Source organism: Dermacentor albipictus, unplaced genomic scaffold, assembly GCF_038994185.2.
Source record: "Dermacentor albipictus isolate Rhodes 1998 colony unplaced genomic scaffold, USDA_Dalb.pri_finalv2 scaffold_30, whole genome shotgun sequence".
Classification (NCBI taxonomy): domain Eukaryota; kingdom Metazoa; phylum Arthropoda; class Arachnida; order Ixodida; family Ixodidae; genus Dermacentor; species Dermacentor albipictus.
The window spans coordinates 1947218-1974341 of record NW_027225584.1 but is presented as its reverse complement, the minus strand read 5'-3'; the positions used below and the strand labels follow the sequence as shown (position 1 = coordinate 1974341).

Genomic DNA, 27124 nt, shown 5'->3' with positions numbered 1-27124 from the left:
AAAACTAACTTTGCTCATATTTCCTCGATAGCATTTGCTGCCCGTCAGATTCAATGTCTTCTCTGACATCATCAGTCAAAACATTGCCGTTACAAATTCGTCTGTGCTTTGATTATTTCCGATGGCATAAGAAGGATCGCACAAATTCAAACCTGCAATTTGAAATGCAATCTCTGGTCAAATGTATGGAAGTTCTTGAGCTTAAAAGCCAATTTATGTACACATCAGGGGCTTCCTCCAGTTGTACACATGACGTGCCTAACATCCAACTTAAAATTGATGATCTAGAAAACCGTTCCCGCCATTCCGACATACTCTTTTATGGCATTACTGACACTGATAAGGCTGAGCCCTAGGATGACTCAGAGCGTCTTGTTAAGGAATTTTTGTTCTAAAAAACTTGGTCTTTCTTTGTCATCATTAGCACGGGCTCACCGCTTAGGCAGCTTTTCTGCAGACAAACAGCAGCCAATTATTGCTAAACTGTTGAACGAAAAAGAAGTGGACACCGTGATGAGTATGGACTTTAAAATACTAATTTCAGTGCTTCACGCAATTACTCTCAAATCGTTCGCGATAAACGCCGCCAACTGCTAAAGTATGCAAAATCAGTAAAAAAAGAAGGTGACAAAGTGTGCTTGGTTTTTGATAAGTTCCTTATCAATGGTGTGTCTCATTTCTAGGATGCTGTAGCTGCAGTCGTGCCGTACCTGTGTCCCACGAGTGACGCCCACCCTCCAGCCCTTGTAAATTGACAGGCAAACCACCCTCGTGGTCGCACACACAGTGCTATGCTGGCTCCAATACTACCTTCCTGTATACTAACATAAACGTCCTTCTTAAAAACGTGGCTCTTCCTTCTCTGATTGATTCGTGCTCTTTGTATATCATCGAGCTTACCGAAACTCGGTTAAATGACAATTCCTGACAATATCGTTTTCGTCTGCGACTCCGAGTTTAACATATTTCATATAGACCGCAAGGGCCGTAGGGATGGGGGTGTACTTCTGGCTATTAAGAAAGTGATCACTGCTGTGTGTGCTGAGGTCACGTCGTGCCTCGAGTCAGTGTGAGTTCATTTGAAATGTGGCGCTCCGAATCTCATTGTTGGTGAAATTTACCGTCCTCCTGATATGTACACCTTATTCTCAAGTGGATTCTGTAGAATACGTACTAGGCGAACTTACTGTCCGGTTTCCCATTCCCAATTCAAGCAAACTAATACTAGGTGATTTTAATTTCCCAACAATTAATTGGTCCTCATGATCTCAGTAGTCCTAATGATCCTGAAGCTCAGGCTTTCCTCAACTGTTGCCTCGATTTCTCATTGCAGCAACTTATTTCTGAACCCACACGTCGTTCCACAACTTCTGCCAATATTCTTGATCTTATTCTAACCAATAACCCTTACCTTTGTTCCAATATTGAGCACTTGGAAGGCCTTTCTGATCATTCTACAATCACTGGAAAGGTGAACATCATACCTCATAAAAAATCTACTCGGAATAAACAAATCGGGTGCTACAGTCGTGCTAACTTCAGCGAATTGAATGCTGAGTCGACAGTTTTTGCTGAGACCTTTCTTTGCGATTTCTCAACACGTTCAGTGGAGATCAACTGGAACCTGTTCAGAGACAAACATACTGCTCTCATTATTAGATTCACACCCCTCATCACTAGATTGTGCATGAACCCCGTGGCTTGGTTTAATAGGCATCTCTGTTGCCTTAGGAATAATAAAAAAAAGCGCCTTCACAGACAGGCCAATAAAAACAGGCATTCAGATTCCTGGCTACACTACAAAACATGTGATAGGGAATATCAGTAGGCGCTGATATCTACTCGTCGCCATTTTTTCACCCATGACTTGCCATCAACCTGCTTAAACTCTGGCAGACAACAAACCCTTCGAGTAATCCTGCTGTTAGTTTAACCAATGCTGAAGGAGGCAGTGTTCCTGTTGCTCAATGTGCCCAAATTCTCAAAAACAAATTCACAGCAGCTTTCAACTTAGAAGAAGGCTTTGTAGCTCCTATTACAAAATATTCTAATACCTCAATGTCCAAAATAATTAGTAATGAGAACGGTATCTTATTTTTACTAAGGCAACTTAAGCCCTCATCAGCGTCTGATCACCTTGGTTTTAATAATAAAATACTCAAGAATTCACCTGAAGGTATTCATTGCATCTTGTCTGCTATTTTTATGCAGTCTCTTTCATCTTGTTCAGTTCCACATGACTGGCAGTTGGCCAAGGTTGCACCACTATTCAAATCTGGCAATTGTTCATCAGCACTCAATTATTGGCCCATTTCACTAACTAGCCCAGTTTGTAAACTCCTTGAACACGTGATTCATTCATAAGTAATTAACTATTTAGAAGAACAAAACATCATCTTTAAATACCAACAAGCTTCTGTAAAGGCTACTTGTGCGATATGCAACTTGCTGGTATTCAAGTTGACTCTATAGTTCCAGATTTTTCCAAAACTTTTGATAGGGTACCTCACAACCGGTTATTAAGCAAATTAACACTGCTAAATATTCACCCTCTTGTTATTGCATGAGTTAAAGATTTTCTCTCTTCCAAGTATCAGTTCACCAATGTTAACATCATTCATCCTTCAGCCAAGTACATTCTGGCGTTCCCCAAGGGAGCGTGCTTGGCCCTTTGCTTTTTCTGATATTTATTAACGATTTACCTACTTCCATTTCTTCCCAAATCAGACTTTTCACTGACGATTGTGTAATTTACCACAAAGTTCATTCTAACGATGATCGCTTAGCCCTAAATCTCCCCTCGATTTAGTAACAGCATGGTGCTCTGCCTGGCTCATGCAACTTTACCTTTTGAAAACAAAATTTATATCTTTCACTAACCGGCAGTCTCGAACCAAAACCACATATACTTTAAATAATGCTACAGCTGAATTAAGAACTGCATATAAGTACCTGGCTCTTCACGTTCATTCAGACCTAACATGGAACCACCATATTAACCTTATTCTTGCATCCGCTAATCAATCATTAAGTCTCCTAAAGCAACTTGAAGCATGCTCCTTCTCACCTCCGATTACAGGCCTTCTGTACACTAATTAGGCCTAAAATTGAACATGCTTCAGCTATTTGGGACCCTCATCAAGCACATTTAATATGCTTCAAGCATATTTAATAAATAACACTGAATAATTGCAGAACCACACAGTTCGTTTTATTTGCTCTAATTACTCACGTCATACCAGCATCAGAGCATTAAAGAAATGCACAGGCCTGCAAGAGCTATGTCACCACTGGAAAGCTGCACATTTATCACTTTTACATAAGCTGTATCATCACTCACCACTTCATAATGACATTTTTTGTTTGCCTTCTTCCATCTTTGATCATCGCTATCATCCGTTTAAAGTTCAGAGCTTGTCATGTTGTACATATACCTATGCACATTCTTTCATACCACACCATAACTGACTGGAATCCTCTGCCTCCATGTGTTGCTAGTGCCACTGATCCCGATAAATTTTGCAATTTGTTGTCTGCCTTAACTACTACTTAACACAATACGATTATTATTACCTCATGTTTGAACTGTTTCTTTTTACTTTGTATTTTTAATAATATTGTTTATCTTGTTGTTTCATTTCATTTTATGCTGTTGTTTGGAAGATGTATAATTGGTATAATTTTTTACTACTGCCCTATTTATGTTATTGCTACTTTTGTTTTTCTTTGTGCTTGTTGGAATTAACAGTATTTGGTACTTATATACTAATGTCACATGTGTGCATTTTTTTCAATGAATTTGTGGTGCATTCTATATTTTATCAATTGCCAGTAACACCCCCCCCCCCATGTAATACCCTCAACCATGAGGCCTTTAATTTTGTACAAACAGATAAATAAATAAATTAGGAGAAGCGCACTTGCAGGGGCACGGCATGGCGCAGTGTTCAATATTATTGAACGAGGAGGTGAACAGGAGTTTGATATACACATAGTGCAGTGCTATACTTCTGCATGAAACTTCCAAGGGGATGTTTGATACGGGCAAAAATGAGATGTATTTAAGTTTTATATATCTGGGATTGACTGTGTGTGTGTGTGTGTGTGTGTGTGTGTGTGTGTGTGTGTGTGTGTGTGTGTGTGTGTGTGTGTGTGTGTGTGTGTGTGTGTGTGTGTGTGTGTGTGTGTGTGTGTGTGTGTGTGTGTGTGTGTGTGTGTGTGTGTGTGTGTGTGTGTGTGTGTGTGTGTGTGTGTGTGTGTGTGTGTGTGTGTGTGTGTGTGTGTGTGTGTGTGTGTGTGTGTGTGTGTGTGTGTGTGTGTGTGTGTGTGTGTGTGTGTGTGTGTGTGTGTGTGTGTGTGTGTGTGTGTGTGTGTGTGTGTGTGTGTGTGTGTGTGTGTGTGTGTGTGTGTGTGTGTGTGTGTGTGTGTGTGTGTTTGTGTGTGTGTGTGTGCGCGCGCGCGCCGCGCGCGCGCGCGCATGCGCGTGCAGGGTGTTTCAGCTAACTTTAGCCAGAGTCTAAAAATATGCCAATGCACTCTAAGACGACGCGACCAAATTCACGTTGCTCACTTTTGTATGTAGTGTGTAGCACTATTTTTCTGTATTTTGCTTAATTAGATTTAGGCAAGATTAATTAAGCAATTTCTGAAGCAACGAAGTTAGGCAAAAATTCCAATTAGAAGTTTCTAACTTCCTATCTATTAAGCATTAGTGTTTTTCAGCTTACTGTGGCGTACAAAAAAATAACACATGTATATATATATATATATATATATAGACTGTATGAACAGTCACTTTCCCTTCTACAGCACTGCCTGCCAGGGGTGAAACAAAACTATTGCTATACAAGCAACCAGCACGATTGTTGCCCCCCCCCCTTCCCTTTGATTTTTGGCAGTCACATTTTATAAATTACTAGTATTACTTTCTTAAGCTACACTGAGTTCCGACACCACAGACACCACAGTCTTGCAGTGCATTTGTAATCTGCCCTAGCACATACACTGTTTATGACATTGCGGTTTTCAAGCAGAAGGTGGGTGTTGCATAAAGATTACTTTGTTATAGCATGACTCTGATCACAAATACAATCAGTCTGAACAGTTTAACATATAGTTACAGACTCACTCAGCACTTGCACATGCTGTAATCAGGAGGAACATTTCAAACAATAATGCGAGCATCAAACTTGCCAAATAAAGAAACCTGTTTTAAGAAAAGAGTTCACAGCTTGTACAGATATTACCCTCCCATAAAATCTAGAGCACACTTTAAGAAGCAAAACAGGTACCCAAAGCTGTGATTTCACCTATCAGTGGTATATTTCAAACCTAAAATTACAGGCATTTCACAAAGCAAACAAAACTTTTCTGATGCTAAAAACATTTATTCATGAGCGGAGAGATCAGTGTAAGTACTAAATCTATGCAAACTCAAAAGCCTTTGAAGGGAAATATTGTAACAATGTAAAAAAATTCTACTTAAAAATATCAAACTTTGTAAATAATATGTTAGCACACCAGTGTCACAATGAAAATGCTCCTAGAACAAAAAATTTTTGGATTTCTGTACCACCCATTACAATACTGTAATTTGCTGTAAGCATCTAAAACCCTGTTTAAATAATAGTGCTACATATATGGCAAAGGATACAGCAAGACAAAGAAAACAAGCATTAGACATCATGTCTCACAGTTGCAACAAGTCCAGTGCATAGGATAGAAGCTGTTAATGTGATTACCACAGCTGAGTGCACCAAATATAAAGTCAGAGGTTACGGGTTACAACAGCAAACATACTTTTCACACCATATCATATACATACATGACTAAAGGCATAGGTGTAACAGAAAAGAAAAAAGCTAAATAAAATGCACTTTTGGTAGAACCTGCAGAAATGCACAGAAAATAATGCTTAACTAATAAGAGCTTAATGACCATGGAATGACACATGTAATGAGTCATACTCATTTCTGAACCCAAGATGACAAACACCTAAACACAAAGAACACGTTTATGGTACCATCTGCTGAAATTAGCAATATTAACACATCTAGAACGTGTATTCTGGAACTGACTATCAGAAATGTTGCAACATCGCCTTGATTTTTTTGTTTAGGATGGTTGAAATGAAGAAGAAACAGCATGAGTAACAAATGAATCACTTGAAAAAAAGTTATGCCTTGAAAAAAAAAAAACACGTGTCTCAGCCAACCAGCAATTTGTATGTATACTGTCAACATTGACTGAGATGCAAACGTCAGGGTGCATGCTTCACCAATACTCGCAATCATATTGAAAAGCAATTACCACGAGGACTGGTGACCACCTATGACAGGTTACATTAATGACCATATTCGTGACATACCGCAATCGTGACATGTCAGAAATTCTTCTAGTTGCCTTTCACAGGGATGTGCAAAAACCCGCACTGCACTGTCACTTGCATTTCAATGAATGGTGATAACAGAATGCCCCTTGGTTTCGAGTTAACCTGAATGGCTTCGGCTGAACATACAGAATAAAATGTGGGTCAGTAAAAGTTGCAGCAAGACAGAAGAGGAAGAGAAGCTTGTCTTGGTTGTACGTGGTATGCAACTACAGCAATGTGCAGTTAGTGCAGTCGAACATGGAATTGTTGAGCACAATTCATTTGCACATTTCACTTTACGTCTACTTTGCTTCTACTTGCCTTCTGGTTCGGGGAATCTCACTACTCTTGGTTTTGCATTTGACATGCAGCACCACCTTAGCTCGCTGGGACTTCACTACGCAAAACTTAACTTGTGCAATGTCCAGATTAGCACTCCACTGATAGGTATTAGCCCAAAACCCTGTTTGCAGGATGCATCACTGACCATCATTCAAGCCCAATAGCCTCCTCATGTCTGAATGGTGATGTCACACTGGCAGCTAGCTGTTTCAGCACCCTATATAGCTGTTCATAATTTTATTCCTGTTTTTCTACGTGTGTGTGAGTTGTTATACCTGAGCCTACAGTGCGAATTCACCATTAGCTTAGTCCCTGAAGGCCAAGGTACAAAACCTTTTCAAAATGGTGACAGTACATACCTCGTATGATGCAAACATAACTCAAATCCAGTCTTATTTACCAGAAAATTACATTTTCGCACTTCTGTATGCCAGTTGTTTCCCTAGAGAGTGCCAAGAATTCCATGAGCATATGCTGTATAGACACCTTTGTTTTCAGCAACCTGTTACTCATGCAGGCTGACATCAGAACTTGTCCAAAATCAGTGATCAGTTCATTAATTTATACTTCCAAATTAAATTTTATGAGGACAGACATCTGTCTCTATGACTTATTAAAATCAAAACTGCACCCTAAAATCTTTAACTGAAAGGTTAATAAAATAATAAAACAGAGGATGCCGCACTGATATCAGGCAATTGCTGAAGTCCGTCGATGCGAGTAATGCGCTGCTGAAGGATGGAATCTCCAGCATACTGTCTAACATGTTTAGCAGTCTCTTGCGGAAACACTTGGCATTGCATCCTTTAATTTAGCCCTCTACTTCCCAACTGCCTTCTACAATGCCTCAAATACTAGTCAAAGAAAGCCAAGCAAGGCCATTTATGTGGAAGTGCTACAACCATAGCAGACTTGCATTGTTGTACTATGTTTTAAGACGTCACCAAGTGCCTAATAGGGCATCATGCAAGCAAAGTTGCTTGGTTGGCTTGTTGCACATGCTGCTCTGATGTATTCTGGTAATTGAAATGAATGCTTCCACAAGCTGAACAATCCATGCTTTGTTCCTTGTTGTGCACTGCTGGATGAGGTCGATAAACAGGTACACATGCACGTACATGCTGATGACAGCATTTCAAGGCATGATGAAAACGTACTCAAAACTTAATGCCCAAACGCTTTGTGGCTGCAACAGAAAACATTGGCTGAAGATTACCGGCCAGTTTTAAGCTAAATATGAAGCACAACAAAGCTGCTATCATTTGAGTCACATTCTGAACATAGGTTATGACCAGAGAGAAGGAGGGCAAGGTCCTATGGTACAGTATCTTGCTGTGCTACAGCTATAGTATCCCTCTGTGCGTTGGTGAGGAGTCTTTCAGGAAACAAAGTTGATGAGTTATACATCTTTGAAAAAATAAATGAATGTCGAGGACAGAAAAATCTGAGAGTGCTAATGCAGATGAAAAAATGTCCAGGAGATGCGCGCCTCGTGTTCTGCAGATTAATGTACATTATGTGCCCCGGAAAACATAAGACTGATAATACATATAGATGCCAGTCACAATGTACATCAACCACATATGATCAATTAGCCTGAACAGGACTGCAACATTTTGCTGTGTAATGAGTCAATGTCCAAAAAACATATACACAAGCAGGCTAGAAGTTGCGAGGGCAGAAATAATGGCTGCAGTTGGTGCAAATGGTGGCTTAAACAGCTAAATAATGACTGCAGTGCGTGGCAATGAAGCCATTTCGAAAAATGGTAAGATGGGTGCTTTTTTTTTTCATGCTCCACTGCTATGAACACTGCAAGCCCATGCATTGCTGATGTTATCAGATGAGCAAGCATGAATGTTTTTTTTTTTCTGCAAGCAATGCTGTGTGTTCGATACCTGAAATTACATCTTGTACATGTTCAAAAGCTTGCCTGATGCTTGTTCTCACAATAAATGTCGCCTACAAGCTTCTAACAGTGCCACTCTGTTAGAAAGCGAAATTAATGTCAAAAGCAGACCACTCTTAATGCTTGCCCAAACTCTACCTCTGCTGCCTAACAATGCGTGCTGCAAGTATCAGTATCCTACGGTCTCATGCATACAGGACATGTCAAGTTGCTGAATGACACAGATGCACACTGAAATTACCAAAAAACGGTAAGAGAATCTTATACCTTTTTCTGTGTCATTTTGAATGAAATGAATAAAAAAAAGAGCTTATAGCTCTTTGCTCCTCAGGGAACTGTTAAAAATTTTCTCCCTAGAATCAGCTCTGTACAGTGCTAGAACATTTTCAAGAGACTTCAGTACTCTCACTTTCATGACCAGTGACAACCACATACATTAGCCTTAACAAAGTGATCACCCACGAAGCCAACAATGCGAGGCAAAGTGCAAAGCAAGGATGTGTGTCAGCCTGCTGTTCCCTGTATAGCCACAGACAATGGCAAGGAACAAAAGGGTGATGAGATTTAGGGTGCATGAAAAATGAAGGGGCTCTCCTGAGAAAGCTGGCCTGTTACCGTTCTCCAAATGATGATGTCCGGAGCGATGCGATGCAGCGAGCTGACGACGCTGACTACACGTCCACAGTGTCGTCAGCTTCTGCAGTTTCAAGGAGTATCTTAGTCTCCGGCGACGACTTCTTATGCCTGCAATGACCACATGGTGCGTGTGCACAAGCATGAGTGAATGTTTCCGCAGAAATAAAAGGAAGACAAAAAAAGAAGTGCTTAGGGCCACGAGCAAAGCACATTGTTCACACATGTGGACACTTGTGCACTGAAGCCAGAATCCACTACACCAAGCTTGTGCAATACAATGTTTGTAGTTCGCTACTTCTCTTGAAGATTTTCACATTCAGCACCTTTCATGTCAACTTTACCTACAGGAAAAACCACCATGCTGAATATAAGCTGCAAGGTGTAGTTTGATAGATAGCGCAATAGGTGAGACTTGACAGAACAACATGATCTATACAGTAAATGTTTGACAGAATGAACACAGGTATTTTATTTATTTATTTGTTGTCTGAAAGGCCCCTGGGGGTTTTACGTATGGGGTGGATCAAATTTGCAAACTAATTCTTTCAATACAGTTCTTGAAAGTGTCAGAATGGAATCTGATATAACAAATTATTGGCTATACTGAAGTAAATCTAAAATGCTTCTCACCGGTATTAGTGTGCAACCAGTATAGCATCCTTACAACAAGGTTTGACTGTATCAATGAACATTTGCTGCTGAATGCTTAGAAGATATGGTGCAATAAGTGACAGCCTCAGTGAGCATGCAAACAAAGCTTGGAAGAAAGTGTGGAAGGCAGTAACATTAACTTACAGTAATTTGGCGTTGCACTGCAGTACTCATAGCTGTGCCCCTCGCCTTCATAGAATCATATGGCCATATTCGACTGGTCATTTGAGAGTGCTCTGGCAGTGCCACAAAATACAGCCTCTAAGCCTTACTTTGAAGAGTGAATGGGTCATAATGATGATCATGAAGCACAGTTATCTCTTCTATAGCTTTAAATTCTCGCAATGCAGCCTTATAACTGTTTTGAACAACTGCAACAGCATTGCAAGAATGCTCTGAAACAACCACTAAGATGTGCTACTGAACAACACTGCTCACTGCATGGTGTATTTATAAACCCTGCTGATGATTGCACAATCTTTAGAGAAATATATATAATCCTTATTATGTTTCACTTCTTCAATCTGACCCAGACACTGCGTTTACGCGGTGTAGCACTTGACGTATGGAACACAACAGCAATAGATGTAAATTCATGTGTGTGTCTAGAAAAATTACTAATTTACCTGTTTATACCACATAAACAATGCACAATTAGAGAGTGTGTCCCCTTATAAGTACTTAGATGTTCCCATTCATAACGGCTGTGCATGGGATACACATATATCTTGTGTTATCAACAATGGTAATCGCAGCTGTGATAACTTCATCGTAACTTCATCAAATCATCTTCACCTGTCAAATGAACGTTATACAAATGACTCATCTACACTTCCAATTTGGGATCTGTATCAAACTTAGTACAGTCTTTAGAAATGATATGAAATAGCTAAGTTTGTTTCATACTGTCTAACCACAATCGAACCGCAAGCATAACATTAATAAAAGCTAACTGTCAACTATACTCCCTTGCTTCACACCACATGATTCTCCACCTAAGCCTTTTTCCCAAACCATATTATCATCCTCGCCTGCATTACCTACTTGCCTTTCCTCCACATTACATTTCATGTTGTGTAAACTATGCTCATAAGGTGGGCATTCTGGTACAGAAGACTAATTCATTTCTGCGCTGTTACATACCACGAACATCTAATGATGTAGCGTTGTTTCTGTGTGTATGTTTCTTTCTACGTCCTCGTTCAGTTAGGCTTACACAGTGTATCATGGATTCAAACCAGTTAGCCCACCAACATGTTTTAACTAAGTTACGAAGCACACTGTTGTGCACGCACAGGTAAACATGAACACATCTCACTCAATGAGCATGGAAACTCACTGTATCGCGGCAGCAGCAGCAGCAGCAATTGAATTGACCTTCGTGCATCTCTCGCTTCATCACGAATGAAACGTTGAAAGCACAGGGCAAACGAAGCTGCCGGCACTACAGGCACTCTGAAACATCGCCGATCATTTTGAAGATCAGGCCCGCGCAGACGCACACTTTGGCCACGTTGCAGATCGTTTTCAAGATACGGCACCTGCACTGCTCTCAGCCGCCGAAAAAGTTACCCCCCCCCCCGTCACCTCACCCCTGCGCCTTGCACATGACAAGAAAGAAACATACACACAGAGACAGTGCTGTCTCTGTATGTCTGTTTCTTTCCACGTTCTCATTCAGTTACGCTTACACAGCGTATCATTGTTAATTTAGTTAGTAAGCGAATGTTTACACTTTTGTACGACCAATAAAGCTACTATTCTTATTTTGTATAGCTATCTACTAATTTACTATCGCAATAAGCGCTTTCTCTTTCAGGCGTATTGACTTTTTTTTTTAAATTCATTAACCTGTTTTGTATCATTTTTAACCACTCCCTTCTATAACGTCCATTGATCCTGAGGGAAAAATAAATAAATAAACAGGGACCCCAGAAAAGTGCCTGTCACCATCACTGCAGGTCTTACTCCCTTTGTCACCGTTATCCAGCTTACAGCCTACATTGTTGACTTTCACAGCCTTCTGTTGTAGACTGGGTTTACAGTGGTGTCAATTTCACAATATGTATGTCATGCTATCATGCATCTATGTGGTGCTTGCAAATACTGCCCCTTCCTTTACTGTACATTTTTTATGCTTTCTTAACAGCTTATTAGGCTTGTTTCTGTTTCCAGTGTTATATTTTAGCATTATTCCAGCGTTAAGTCAAGGTTTGTGTTGCATCTTTCTGCTCACAAATTCTGCCTTTTCACTGCACTCTCAAGTACCACATTCCCTCACTGAATAGCTAGATTTCAAGCCACCGCCCACTATGCGATATGGTAACGCCCCTTTGTTTTCAGCTTTTATTACAGCAAATAAAACAAAGTACTATTTGACATAATACTGTCTGTTGTCAAGAAAAATAACTTCTCACCTAATTGTGGTGAAATTAATGTTGAAACCTGTATTTACAGATTCTAGCAAAGTGCATGACCTTTGAGTTACGATCTCTTATTTCGAATTTTGCAGAGCCTGGTGCACCTACTATAAGGTGCTGTCGACTGTAACGAGAGATTGAAAATTCTCTTATCTGCACTAATAAAGAACAAAGAGAACGTCTACTTCACATCATTACAGTGGTGCAAAAAGGTGCTGGGTTGTGCCAATTGAACCAGACTAAGCATCTCCCCACTTTTCTTTTTTTTTCCAGTCAAAAAAAGTCTGCCAGCAATGTAAAGTGTTTTGGTAGGTCCGTTCAAGTTAATATACAAAAAATTAACTTGTTCACATGTTTGCCCTGTGCAGTAATGACACGTTCTTGCTTGAGAAACTAGCATATATTCTCGTACAAGGGTCACACTTTTTAAAACAAATTTAGGGTCAAATTTCATAGGTACGATCCATACATGAGCAAAAACTAAATAAATTTGTATCTACTTTGCAAAACCAACAAACTTGCCACCTTGCAACCCCATGTGTCCTCGCATAACAAGATGAAGCTTTCCTCAAATACGGGCTCGGACTACACACTGCACGTAAGTAAGGTTGGTTGCACACATACTGGGAAACTGGAAACCTCCCCTCACAATGGAAAGAAGCCAAAATTATTATGATTCCCAAACCCGGGAAGCGCCTCCTACTCGAAAACCTCCGCCCTATCTCCCTGACTTCATGTGTCGGAAAGGTCCTCGAGCACGTCATCCTCACACACTTACACAGACATATGAACGACAACGACCTCTTCCCCAATACCATGATTGGCTTCCGCCCAAAACTTTCTGCTCAAGATATCATGATTCAGCTCAAGCACCAGATTATCGATGGCGACAAAACCTCCAGGCTGGACACCAGAGCCATCTTGGGGCTAGACCTAACCAAGGCCTTCAATAACGTCACGCATGAGGCCATACTGAACCAACTGGCACAACTCCAGGTTGGACATCGAACCTATAACTACGTAAAGAATTTTCTTACAGGTCGCACGGCCACCATTACCATCGGAGGGTTGCAGTCGCCAATTATTCACTTCAGCAGTAAAGGCACGCCGCAAGGATCGGTTCTATCCCCTTTTCTGTTTAACGTGGCCTTGCTCGGACTACCGAATGCATTAGCTAGCATCCCCAACCTCAAGCATAGCCTCTACGCAGACGATATCCCCCTGTGGGTCACCGGGGGCAGCGACGGAGACATCCAAGACACGCTGCAGCAAGGTCGTTGCATGCGTAGAACCGCGCGGCCTGGCGTGTTCCCCACAGAAATCGGAGCTCCTTCTGTACAAGCCTAATTTGGGAGGTCGACGTCCAGACCCTCACCCACCCGAGATAGAACTCCACGTCGCCAGCAGCGCATACCTACAGTACCTAGCATTCGTATCCTTGGCTTACGCATCCAACAAAATGGCAGAAACACGGAGATACTCAAGCAATTAGATAATCATGTACACCAAACCACTCGCCTCATTGCACGCATCGGAAATCGACATCACGGCATGAAGGAAAGCAACCTTATACGCCTGGTAACCGCCTACGCCTTGAGCAGGATCACCTATGTCACCCCATACCTTAGCCTCAATGGAATTGACAAGTCCAAACTCAATACCATGATCAAGAGGGTCTATAAACAAGCCCTACATCTTCCCATCACCACCTCTAACGAGAAACTGGATGCCCTAGGCATTCATAACACCATAGACGAGCTTATTGAAGCGCACCGTATTAGCCAATACGAACGACTTGCCAATTCCACCACAGGCAGGCACATTCTAGGCACCCTAGGCATAACTTACACCACCCAATTCGGACCAAAAGTACCCATCCCTCCAAACATTCGTGATCAGCTAGTTATCGCGCACATACCTCGCAATATGCACCCTGAACACAATCCGGAGCGACGTGCAGAAAGAGCTAAACAACTACAAAAGCGCTATGACCAAGCCGCTGACGTAACCGTACGTGGACGCAGCAGACTACCCCAACCAAAACGCCATGGCGGTCGTCGCAGTCGCGGGTTCGCAGTACCAACTCTCCGCAGCCGCATCAATATTCGCCACGCAACCCGAAGTAGGAGAAGAAACGGCCATCGCTTTGGCCTACGCGGCTACCAATGCACACTGCATCATCAGCGACTCAAAAACGGCCATTCGTAACTACGCAAGAGGACTGATAGCACCCCAAGCGCAGAAGATTCTCTCTGGCAGTCCTCCCTCAAGGCAACGCCGCGTGCAGATCATCTGGGCCCCTGGTCACTCGGGTCTGGCTGGAAATGAATCCGCCCATGATGCCGCCCGAGCTCTCGCACACCGGGCGCATCATCCTTCTGCGTCTTCCGATCCCGACCAGCCCTCTGTTCTGCATCGTGGTCACACGCAGGACCGAATGGTCATGTTCAGAGAAATTCTACTGCACTACCGCAGAGAGCGGTTAGGCTACCCCCCAGCACACAAAACACTGACTAAGTCTCAATCCACCACTTGGCGACTCCTTCAGACACGAACTTTTTCGAACCCCGTGCTTTACAACCGCATGTACCCCGATGCATACTCACCACTCTGCAAAGTGTGCAAAGCCCGCGCCGACCTCAATCATATTATTTGGCAATGCCCCAAAGCCTCACCCACCAACACCTCCCGCACTAACACACACATCATTAGTACGGCCGGGCAGTGGGAGACATTGCTGCTCAGCTTGGACCCAGAGGAGCAGCTCTGGGCCGTCCGGATGGCCGAAGACGCCGCCAGAAAGCAAGAACTGGCCGCAGTCTGAGGAAGGGGGGGATTGGGGGTTAGTCTCCCGACCCCCGCCACCCCTTAACCCTATCAAGGACACAATAAAGTTTTATCTCTCTCTCTCTCAATTAAAAAATTACGGGAGTTTTCATGTGACATGATAGAGTCAACATACGTTGCAGCCAATGCATGAACAATGAAAGCTCACTGAATAAATGTTTATGGTACGTATGAAGTGGGAAGCCCATCGACAATGCGGCGTACATACATTGCACGAATACTTATGCACAGCACTACAGGACTTGTCGCAGGCCTCCAGGTTATGAATTTCGCTGGTACTTAGCTCACAATTGTGGAAACAACGAAAGCAGACACTGATATGGCCCGCAATAGCCTCCAGCGCAGCGGAAATACGGCGCTGTTCAATGGTAAAGCTGTCATCTCAAGGCAGGTAAAGAGCAAATAAAACACAGACAGCAGAACGAATGAGGACATACGAAGCTCGCTTAAGCTAGCAACCCCTGGTACACGCCTCCTTGCCTACAACAGTATTATTAGACCAATCTTAGAATATGCAGTCATTATCTGGGACCCTTTTACAAAGGTAAACATAAATAAACTTGAAAGAATCCAAAAGGAAGCAGTAAGGTTTATCTATAACACTAACGGGCGAGCATCAGTCAGTGACCTCTTCAAAAAAAGTGGTTTACCCTCTATTCCTAACAGAAATCGCATATGTCGCTTAAAGTTTTTCTATCAATTATTTCATAATAATTTCAAAGTTGACACCTCCAATATCCTTATCTATTCCTCGGGGTACCAAACTAGAAATTGCCATTCTCTTTCTATAACACCATTAAATCCGCAAGTTAATTGTTTTAAATATTCCTTTTTTCCAAGGACCATCACTGATTGGAATAACCTCACGGATGATGTTGTCAGACAGACATCATTACATTCATTTCAAGAGCATTTGAATTGATTGTTGTTAATTGACCTTGTCGCTGTATTCTCTTGTTGAATTTCTATGTGCAATTTTGTTCTCTTTGTGTCTGTAATTCTGTATCTTAACACAATGTTTCCCACCTGCTATGATCTTGTGTACAAGATCACAGTATTCATAAATAAATAAATAAAATACAGAGTGCTGTCCATGTTTTATTTGTGCTATACCTGCCTTAAAGGGTCCCTGAAACTGTTTGGACAAATTATGTACACACATATGGTACAGCTACAGTAAAACATTCACGCCTCAATTTAGGAAAGGCATCTCTTATTAAGAGAGCTACGGATGATTACAAGTTATTCTCTTCCCTAGCCATGTACTTTCTTCTCAACTCATTCGCCGAGTGATCGGGCTAAGCTCCGCCTTCAATGGCTCTGTGTCGTGATGTGACGTCGTGTCGCCTACTTCCGGTTGTCTTGGAGCCAGTGCACAAAGCCTTACCAATCTCTGCTAGCCGCCTGGCTGTCAATCCACAGCGAGAGCTATATAAGCAGCGTGCATTGTGAGTGTTCTGTCACAGCGCCGAGCATATCTGGTATTTCAGTAACCACAGGTGAGCTGGGTGTCTTGAAGATGGGCGAAGGCATAAACTAAAACCTTTCCATACTACAACCACTGTAATAAAGGGGCTTTACCATAAGCAAGAGTGGCCTTAAGCAAGAGGTGCAGCCACCTGGTTGCACAGAGCTTAACCGATCAAACACAGAGCTAATATCACTGTAACCAAGTGTAAAACATTAAAAAACGTTTAAAAAGACAACACATTCATGATTATGCTTCTGCCAAAAATGCACACTAGCAGCAAAGTAGAGTACACTTGATTACTGCTATATTTGCTCTGTGTTTGGCTGGTTAAATTGTGCAACCAGGTGGCTTCACCGTGCAGGCCATTCAAGGTTTAAGCTGCAGTGGCAGACAGACGTGTTTCTCCAGGGCTCTATGGCAGCGATGAAAACATAGGTGTTTTTTTTGTGCATGCTTTCAACATGCTTCTGTTAGAATTCGTGAGTTATTTCTGGCGTTTAAATAGTAGGTTGGAAGCGGCAGGGCTATCAGCTATTAGATAATTTTTTTTTCTTTTTTCGTGCGCGCATGTATGTATTGAGTGTATTTAGTTGTGAAGGGCAGTCAGAGCATCCTTTCGTGACAAGTGTTAACACGTGCAATCATGTGGGATGTTAAGTCTTTTTGGAATTTTTTGGAATTTTTTTTTGGATGGAAGTGGCAAGGAGATCAGCCATTAGTGTTTTTGGTGTGTGTGCAGGGTGTCTACCAAGTTGACATTTCCAAATTCCCTGAGTTTTCCAGGTTTTCCCTGAGTGCCTTTGCCCATTTCCCTGAGTGATGCAAAACTATGTTTTATGTCAAGACGGGCTGGAACCATATCGCCTGATGCTGTCACTCTCGAGTAAGCACATGAAAAAAATTAAAAAGCGACTTAATCCAATTTGAATACTAAGCAGTAGTGTTTATGTTATTCAAAAAGAGAATAGAAGGCAGGGGTTAGTAAAATGCACAGCAAATAAAGTGTCTTCGAAAAAAAAATTGCAAATAAGTTGGACATTCACAAATACGAATAAAAAGGAGATGCACATAGAAGTGAATATATTTGAATATATGAGCAATCTCTATCAACTGATAGCAAGCTCAGTGGTATGAGGTCCGAACTCTGTCACAATTGAGATTCTCTCTTAACCACTTGTAAGTCAACCTCAACTGTCTCGACATACTCTCAGCCCGCGCACGATGCCTGAGTGTTGTGTTTCACTGCTTTAAAGAGTTTATTTTGGTTTGGATGCGGGACACCTGCATCTCGGCATCAGCCAAAACTGTTTTTTGAGCTCAAGCTCCTTGATAACGGCGGCAGCAAGCTTTATTTCCCATTTATTCCTCAATGCATACATCATTTCTGTTCTTGTCCTCCTTCTGCCACTCGTTTGCCCCAAGGACCATTTGAAGCATCTTGGTCAGTTGCACAGTCCACGGCCGATTTTATAACTCCCTAGGGGTCGCGAAAACGTTCGAAAAATCGGCCAGTTGGAAAAAAATAAATGCGTGTCATTTACTGCCCTTAGGGGCTCAAACCTCCACAGGCACGTTCGAAAACGCTCTGAAGGCCTGTCGGTACACATATTAGGCATATCGGCGCTCGTACTGTGACAGGAAATACCGGGTGCACGTGTGTATAATTAAGGAATACATACTGTTTTCCGTGGCAATAGCCCCTTCCCACGATTGTTATGCTTCACTGCAATACTTTCGCGTATGCTTCACCATGTAACATTTCTGTACAAAGGCGAAGCTGACTTTCGGGAACCGGCATTATGCAACGCACCGTGTTTTCTAAGTTTCTAAGCCAATCGCGAGGACTACAAAAGCGGAGTCCGTGCCATTGCTGACAGCAGCTAATTCTTTCAATAAAAAACTCAGCACCAAACGGCAAGAAGCTTCATAGCGAACGTCGAAGCAGCTAGGCCTAGCGTTGCCGCAGTGGTGGCAACGGCTGCCAGCGGATCTGCGAGCGAGAGTGCCGGTTCGAGGTGGCGAAGTAATCGAAACGGCAGCGGTGGTGCCTTTGATTATTGCCGTTTCGGACCTGCGGTCACGACAAAACGTCCGGAAAATCGGACGGCGAAGGGTTCTTGCGTCCGAAATTTCGCACGTTCTGATGCGTTGACTCTATGGGGTACGTGGCGGTGCCGCGAAGCCATCCAAATTATCGGGAATCCGGAAGTCGGTCGTTGACTGCACATGTCAACTCATCCAGCCGACGACAGGGCGTCAAAGACGATTCACTGCGATTTATGTCTGCTGCTCAAGCCAGCATTACCGCGACTTTCGACCCTTCCAATAAAATTGCCGCTAATTTTCCCTGATAGAGGCCCAAATTCCCTGAGTTTTCCCTGACTTTTTCCAGACTACTCAAAATCCCTGAGAATTCCCGGTTTTCCCGGTTGGTAGACGCCCTGGTGTGTGTATTTATATAGAGAATACTGCTTTTGTAAAAATGTCAGAGCATAGTCAAGTGTTTGAGCAGATGCAAATATGTGTCATGACTTCAGTTTGTTCGACATCCATTGCTTTTTAAAACATTTCTGATAAATAACTTGTCGCATTTTAAGGTTTTAGGTTTCGTGTGTATCAGCTTTTGCTTGTTGGCCCATGCTTTGGAAGGTTCGGTGATAGCATTAGAGACAGCCAAGTGCAACATATAGCAACACAGGCAGTAAAGTGTACAGTGTACGGGGGGGGTCCCTCAAGGTGACGTGGGGAACAATGAGAACGGCGAGGAAATTGAGTCAATCTGCAGACACTGTAACACAGACGCTACACTAAAGAACATGGAGGATGTCCAGGACGAGCTTGTGAAGTGGATTGAAGAGCTGAAAAATGAGCTCAATATGGAGCGTGACGCATGGAAGGTGGTAGACGAAAGACTCCGAGCAGACGAGGAAAAACTGAACAGGGCCGCCATCTCCAACGAAAATGGTAGCGACGATGGAATGCTGGTTCCTGGCATGACAGGGCCATAAGTGCCAACAAAGCACGTGGAATGAGTGGAATGTGTGAGTTGGGAAGCTGGAAGGAGGGTTACCTACTTTGATACTACCACAAAGGGAAAGCAGGAATGCAGGAGTCAATGCCCCATGTCAAATCCGAATCACGCAGAAAAGGATGACAAAGGGAAGCAGGGACAGACAGGCCTCATGATTAGGAAAGAGTGAAAAGGTGATAATCGCCGGTGACTCAAATCTGTCTAGGTGCTTAGAGGCAATTGTGGAGCAGATGAGAGGCGACAAAAGATTGACAGTAGGGACATTTCAAGGGCAGTCATTGGGCTATGTCATGGAGCAAGCTAAAGAAAAGCTCACGGAGAATGCACAGGCATGCAACCTTGTCATAGTAGCGGGCGGTCTAAATGATGTGCTTAACAGGAAAGGGACAGGACTAGCCCAGTGCTTGGCGAAGGAGGTAGACGACTTGTGCGAGACTGTGTTCGGAAAGTGAGCCGAGAAGAAGGTTTTCAGGTAGTGGAAGTCAGCAGATAACTTAGTAGGTATGGTGGCTTTCAAAGAGAGAATCCACTTCAATCATAGTCTTGGACGATAAGTTGGCTGAGAACTTGCTGGTTGTGCAACTGCTCTTCTGGGGGGCCCACAGGCACTCAGGAGGCCAGGGTAAGTAATAATGAAGAAAAAGTTCCCTAGGGCAACCTCAGACTAGCATCACTGGCAACAACAGAGAAACAAGAAAGAAAGGAGCTTGCCATGCAATAGGTTACATAAACATGCAGGGTGTCGGAAGAAAAGAAAAATGGTTAGAAATTGAGGAGCAGCTAAATAGAGAACAAATAGGCACGTATGCAGTTACAGAAGCCCAACTTAGAGACTTGGAAGAGCCACCAATGATTGAGAATTATGTTGGGGAAGGGAAGGGGAGGGGGTGGGGGAGTTCGAATGCTCTTACATCAGCGAGCCAAAAGGGATCGAGTAACTGCAGACGAGTTGCAACAAATGATTGAGGACCTTAACAGGAAGAGTGTAAGAGTGGGGCTGAAGATTAATGTGCAGAAGACAAAGATAATGATAAATAACCTGGCAAGGGAGCAAGAGTTCAAGATCGCAAGTCAGCCTTTAGAGTCTGTGGAGGAGTACGCTTACCTAGGTCAACTAATCACAGGGAACCCTGACCATGAGAAGGAAATTCACAGAAGAATAAAATTGGGTTGAATCGCATACGGCAGACATCGTGACCTCCTGACTGGGAGCTTACCATTATCATTGAAAAGGAAAGTATGCAATCAGTGCATTTTACCGGTGCTGACATATGGCGCAGATAGTTGGAGGCTGACAAAGAAGCTGGAGAACAAGGACCGCGCAAAGAGCGATGGAACGAAGAATGCTAGGCATAACTTTAAGTGACAGAAACAGAGCGGTTTGGATCAGAGAGCAAGCGGGTATAGACGATATTCTAATAGGCATTAAGAGAAAAAAATGGAGCTGGACAGGCCATGTAATGCGCAGACTAGATAACCATTGGACCATTAGGGTGACAGAATGGGTACCATACCCAAGAGAAGGGAAGCACAGTAGAGGACAGCAGAAGACTAGCTGGTGCGACGAAATTAGGAAATTTGCGGGTGCTAGTAGGAATCAGTTAGTGCAGGACAGGGGTAATTGGAGATCACAGGGAGAAGCCTTCGTCCTGCAGTGGACATGAACAGGCTGATGATGGTGAAGATGATCTTTGGTTATCAGGCACAGCAAGTGGGGGGAAAAAAAAAAAAAACTTGGCTGAATGCGACGCATTTATGAACAGGTAACAATTGCAAAAAGAAGAATCAAGAGTTAGTGGAATGCCTCAGTGCGGATATTAAGAGTTTCAGGACTGATGCCGAAATTATCCTGTCGGGTGACATGAATGCCCGCACTGAGGATCTAGATAGTTATACTGACAACGGGAAGCTAATGCTAGGCCTCTGTGAGCAACTTAACCTTGTTATAGTGAACACAGGGCCTAAGTGTGAAGGGCAGATCACGTGGGAAGTGGGAAACCGGCAATCGACCATTGATTACTGTCTGATGACAGAAGGAATTCATGATAAGTTGAGAAAAATGGTCATCGATGAGGAAGGGTTTAACAGCACAGGGAGTGACCATAAACGCATCATTTTGAAAATGGGATATGTAGTTGGGAAAGAGAGCAAGGAGTGCAAAATGACCAGTCCAAATTTGAACGCTGAACAAACAACAAGTATAGTCACAAGAGTCAAGGAAGAATTTGGCAAATGGCCAAGCAAAGAGTGGGAATATAGTCAACTTCTAAGGGTAATAACGACATAAGTATGGGAAGAGAAGCAACAATCAACAGGAAAGAAGAAACCGAAAAGCTGGTGGAACAGGGAGATACCAGAAGCGATCGCTAAATGATAGAAAGCATCCTGAGAGTATAAGCAGGCAAAAAAAAGCGCAGTTGACGCAGGATGAAAGAGCCAGAAAATGGGAAATATACTGGGAGAAAAAGTCTATGGTTCCGATAAAGGTGCAAGCAAAAATAAAAAGTGAGAGTGAACGTTGGTTGTGAGAAATATGTGAGAAAAAGGAGGCCGCACCTGGAATATTTTGGAACCACATAAAGTTATTGGGCAGGAAATCAACAACAACATATCCTAGACAAAGACGGAAACAAACTGGAAGGGGAAGCAGCATTAAATTACATCCGAAAAGTAACAGCCAAATCTCTTCAAGGCAATGACGAGGTTGTATTTGAAGAAAAAAAAGAGCATGAAAGAGACCGAAGTGGAAAAGGAGCTGATGCTGACAAATTTCAACTGGAAGCCAGCCGAAGAAACAATTCCTAAGCGCACAGCCTAGGGGTAGACGAGGTTCCCGTTAGGCTGATTAATGAACTAGGACCAAAAAGTAAGGAAGCTCTGGTGAAAACAGTGGAAAAAACTTTAAAAGATAGAAGAATACGAGACAGTTGGCGACAAAGTAGAATGAATTTAAGTTATAAAAATAAAGGGGAGAAAGAGAATTCACCATTACATTGGTAATATACAGGTTAGCAAGGCAGGTGACTAAATTAAAGCTGCATGCATAGGCAGAGAATAATGGAATTGCAGGAGAACTTCTGAATGGCTTTAGAATCAGTAGGCCGTTACTTTTTTAGACGTTACCGGAGTGTATGACAACATGGACAACAACATTATGTGGGATATCTTGGAAGGGGAAGGTATAGGCAATGACTGTGTACAGCTTTTGAGAGAGATTTACCAGGAAAACTTGAGAGCCCTTCTACCCTGTGAAGAGATAAGTCCAGCGAATCAGGCACAATGGTTGGTTTTGTTATGTTGGGGTTTTCCTGTGTTGGGGATTTGCTATGTTGAATTTGACTATTATGAGTTTAGTATTGGGCGAGGAGAGAGACATTTACTCAAAGATCCCAGTTGTCATCATTTCTTTCGTGACCACTGTAATCATCGCCTTGTGATCACTGTGGTACACGGCAAGTTGTCACACTTTCACTGTGTTAATGTTCTTCCTGAAGGTTAGGTCTATGCACGATCAATGATGTGAGATAATGTTGGCTTCATTATGGTGGCTCCAACATGAAGGTAAGTATCCACGTTCCGTGAGGTCTGCTCACATCAACATTGAAATCCCCAACGATGATGATAGATGTATTGTCGGCGGGCTTAATCTTCCCAAAGACATGCACTATAAACGTTTCGATCTCTTGGACGTAGCACGGGGGACGTACACAGTCACGATCACTGTGCCATTGTGGAACCTGATGGCACAGGCGTTGGTACACATGGAGACGACTGCGTCATCTATGACAGATAACAGATAAGCTTCAACGTCACCAACGAACTCATTCTTTACGTAGATGGCGACGCCACCAGCCTGAGTGTGGCGGTACGCAATATGCAGAGTCTTGGTATGCGTTGCACTTGTATTTCGCCTCCCTGGCCCAATCATTGTTTGTGATGTTGGCTTGACGGTGCTGCTGGTATCAACGCTTTTGCTCATGTCGGCGCTCGCCGCGTGCAAGTGGCTCTTCTTTGGGAACAGCTTCACTGGCGCTAGATGTTGTCGGACTAGGGGCAGCAGCAAGGGCGGCCTCACATTGTCGGCGCCGATTCGCGCTTCTGTATGCGCCGACGCTCAATGTATTCCCGCTGTTCTTCTTCCGATCCAACAACATGCATTCTACCCATGCCGAGTCCAAAGTGTAACTGATAAAAGGCAGTGGCGCGATCTCTACGCCACAAGGCAATGATGCACAATGATTGGTGGATAGAAACAATGACATTATAGCCCGGCTACGCCAATCATGGCATGTGCTCTAATGCGCCGTACAGGTGGCCGCCAAAAAGCATGCGCAATGTCGGGTGAGAGATGGCACTTGTGATGAGGAGTATGGGGCTCTTGCATTGCCCAGGGGGCGCTGCGAAAATGGTGCTAAAAAGCGCCCTCTGTCCTGAACTGGGTAGTACCAAGCTCGGTCGTCTGCTTCGGAAAGCACATTTACGATATGGATCCGCCACTTTCGGTTTTGTTGTACCCCGGCTTGCAGTGAATGTCGGGCGCCAAAGATTTTTTCAGGGGTGGCACAATGCATAAAAGCAATAAATTATGCAACGCCGAATACGTGTACACCGTTCAAGAAATAAGTGGCGAAGTTTTAGCACGGTGTCAATCGCAAGTGAAGCGAGTCACATACGAGCTTGAACTTCAGGTAAGGTTTGCACGCTGCTAGATTCAGGCGCACAAACGCGAGGAAATGCTTGCTATAAATGAATTCACAGCAGCGATAAGCAGACATTGTGTGTACGGAACTGCTCGAGCGCACGACGGTACGCGCTGCGACGGCAGCGGTCTTTCAGCATGCCGCGATGTACGAACTGCTTGAGCGCACGATCTAACGTGCTGCGACGGTAGCGGTGTTTCGACATGCCGCGAAACAGCGGGCCTCCTGCAATCTTTGTTGACTGCATGCCGCTAGACAAGTAGTTATGCCTGCGCTATACTAGCGGCCCTTTAGTAGTAGTCCCTTTAGCAACTCATAAATAACTGATGCAATGCATATGAGCTCGCAGTAACGTAAGTGCGAATCGCACTGCAGCACGAGCTCGTGCGCTGCTCGCTTGATGTAGCTTTTAATGACAGTGCTCGAACATAGATGTGCTGTAATCAATACTACCTTGCTGTGCTGCCTCAACGTGCTGGCTTGAGGTCAAGGATGAGCACATTTAACTCTCTAACCTGTGCTGCTCGTAGTGGAGTAGTTAATTGCCACTGAATCAGCCCGACCATTTGTGGTCATTTGCACACACCTGGTCACTTCACCAGTTCGCACCAGTTGAATTGTTAATTGTCACTGTGACCGGGTGTCCAATCGTGAATCACCAGCCATGCCTCCTGCTATGTCGGTCTGCCGTCGGGACTGTAGGTGCAAAACACCGAATTTTGGAACACAGATAATCAAGCAAGCTTCAAGACAGGCGAAGCAGTCAGCATGGCACGAAGTTTCGCTTATCTAGCGCGACGAACTGCAGCTATCCAGCACGCCCGACGCTCCGCTTAGCAAGGCCTTGAAGGAAAACGGTAGCATCTGATGTTGGGATTCAGGCCTTCTTGTTCATGGCAGCCCACGACGCAGAAGTAACGACGGTGATGCTTTTTCGAGGCTGAGCTAGGTCTCTCCGGATCAGCGTTGCCGATTCCTTCTGCTTCCAGCATTACGTCTCACGGAGAGCCCGTTTTCGTTAAACTATAGGCTGCGGCAAGCTCGCAGCGCGGTCAGCGTGGCCTGTGAGAAGTGACGAGCCTTTTCGCCCTCGCAACAGGGCAGAAAAAAGTGCAAATCGACACAAAACTCAGGCTAGAAACGTGCTTTGCCACAGCCAGGGCTCAATACTACCCAAACCGGTACTACCCAGATAACATTTCGTGCGCCGCCACTAGGTGCCGCTACTATACCTCAAACTCCAGGGCAAGACGCCCATACACATCTTGGGAAGGACGCGTGGAGAGGAATACAATTTGTTGGTCTATGTCCATGGAGACAAGATCTGCAAGAACGTGGCCATAAATAGCCTCACTGTAAAATACCGCTTGCGTTCAATGGGAAGGAATGAGGAGTGAGGAGAAAGTTGATATACTGAATGGACTGAGGCAGGACTGGGCTCTTGCCCTGTATCACCACTGCTGCTTTGTGATGTACGTGGTAAGGATGGAAAGGGTAATAGTAGGAATCGATATCGGGTTTAACCTCTACAAGCAACCTATACAAACAAGTGTGCACAACAGTTGAGCAGCAGCTTCCAGGTTTATTTTATGCAGACGACATTTTGTTGCTTGCCAAGCCAACAAGCAAAGTGATATGCAACGTCAGGCTGATATCTGTGGAGAAGAAATTGAGAATTCAGGATTAAAATTTAGCGTTAAAAATCTGGATTTATGGTATTCAATGAAAGCAGTGAACAGACAGTGTTAATACAGGGCCAAAAAATACCTTGAGTAAAATAATACAAATAGCTTGGTGCATAGGCAAATGAAGGCGCTAGATATCTGAAGACACAAGAAAAGCCAATTATAGCGAAATCGAAAAGTAATGTGGCCTTAATGAAACACACAGTGTTATGGGAATGCAATATGTACGAGGTGCTCCGGGGTATGTGGAAAGGTGTATTGGTTCCAGGACTTACATTTGGAAATGTCGTTATATTTGCTTAAAGTCAGGGGTACAATCAGGACTCGATGGCAGCCAAAGGTCAGTGGGACACCTCGCACTGGGTGCTCACAGGAAGACTACTAATTTAGCTGTGCAGGGTGATATGGGCTGGACATGTTTTGAAGTGAGAGAAGCTCACAGTAAAATTGATTATGAAGAATGACTGAAGAATATGGAAGAAAATAAATGGGCTGGGAGAGTGTTGAGGTATTTATACAGAAAAAACATTGATTCAGTGTAGGAAAAGAACAAGGAACTATACCAGCAAGTATGCGGCCTGTACAGTCAGCAACACAACAACGAAGAATGTCAAGTGGAAAGTCAGAGAGGCTGAAACCTCGTGGGTGGTGGCAGTGGAAAAGAAACCTCTTATGTGTAACTACTGAAGAGGAAAAAACGAAATCAGGAAAGAAACCATTTATGATAACTGAAAGGAAGCTCATTACTTTTCGAAGCGAGATCGGGATGCCTTAGAACACGCACCTATAAAGCAAGATATAAGAAGGAAGAAGAAGCATGTGCTTGCTATGGTAAAGCTGGGGAAACTATAGAGCATGTTTTATTAGAATGTGAAGACGTCTACCCAGCAGTCGATTTAGGCACCACTGGCTTCCTGAAGCCCTTGGGTTCAGCGAGCGCAAGGGGAAAGTAAACATGTCCGAATAGAGATTCGTAAGAGGTGAATGGAAGATTGGTGGAAAAAGGAAAATGACAAACAACGGAGGTGTAGAAAAACAGTTTCCAGTAACGGCTCAAAAAGT

The 27124-nt window shown here is 43.4% G+C and overlaps 1 protein-coding gene across 4 annotated transcripts in view; it reads right to left on the bottom strand.

Moving 5' to 3' along the window:
- Positions 1-27124, bottom strand: part of LOC139052726 (solute carrier family 53 member 1) — a 376292-nt gene that overhangs the window by 20940 nt on the left and 328228 nt on the right. For 2 of the 4 annotated variants that reach the window (XM_070529770.1, XM_070529772.1), the window contains exon 14: positions 4720-9365. In XM_070529770.1, the coding sequence (XP_070385871.1) occupies positions 9293-9365 (73 nt within the window). In that variant the 3' untranslated portion in view covers positions 4720-9292. Of the gene's footprint in view, positions 1-4718; positions 9366-27124 lie in introns of those variants that run through there. The other 2 variants (XR_011510032.1, XM_070529773.1) reach the window with 2 other exon arrangements.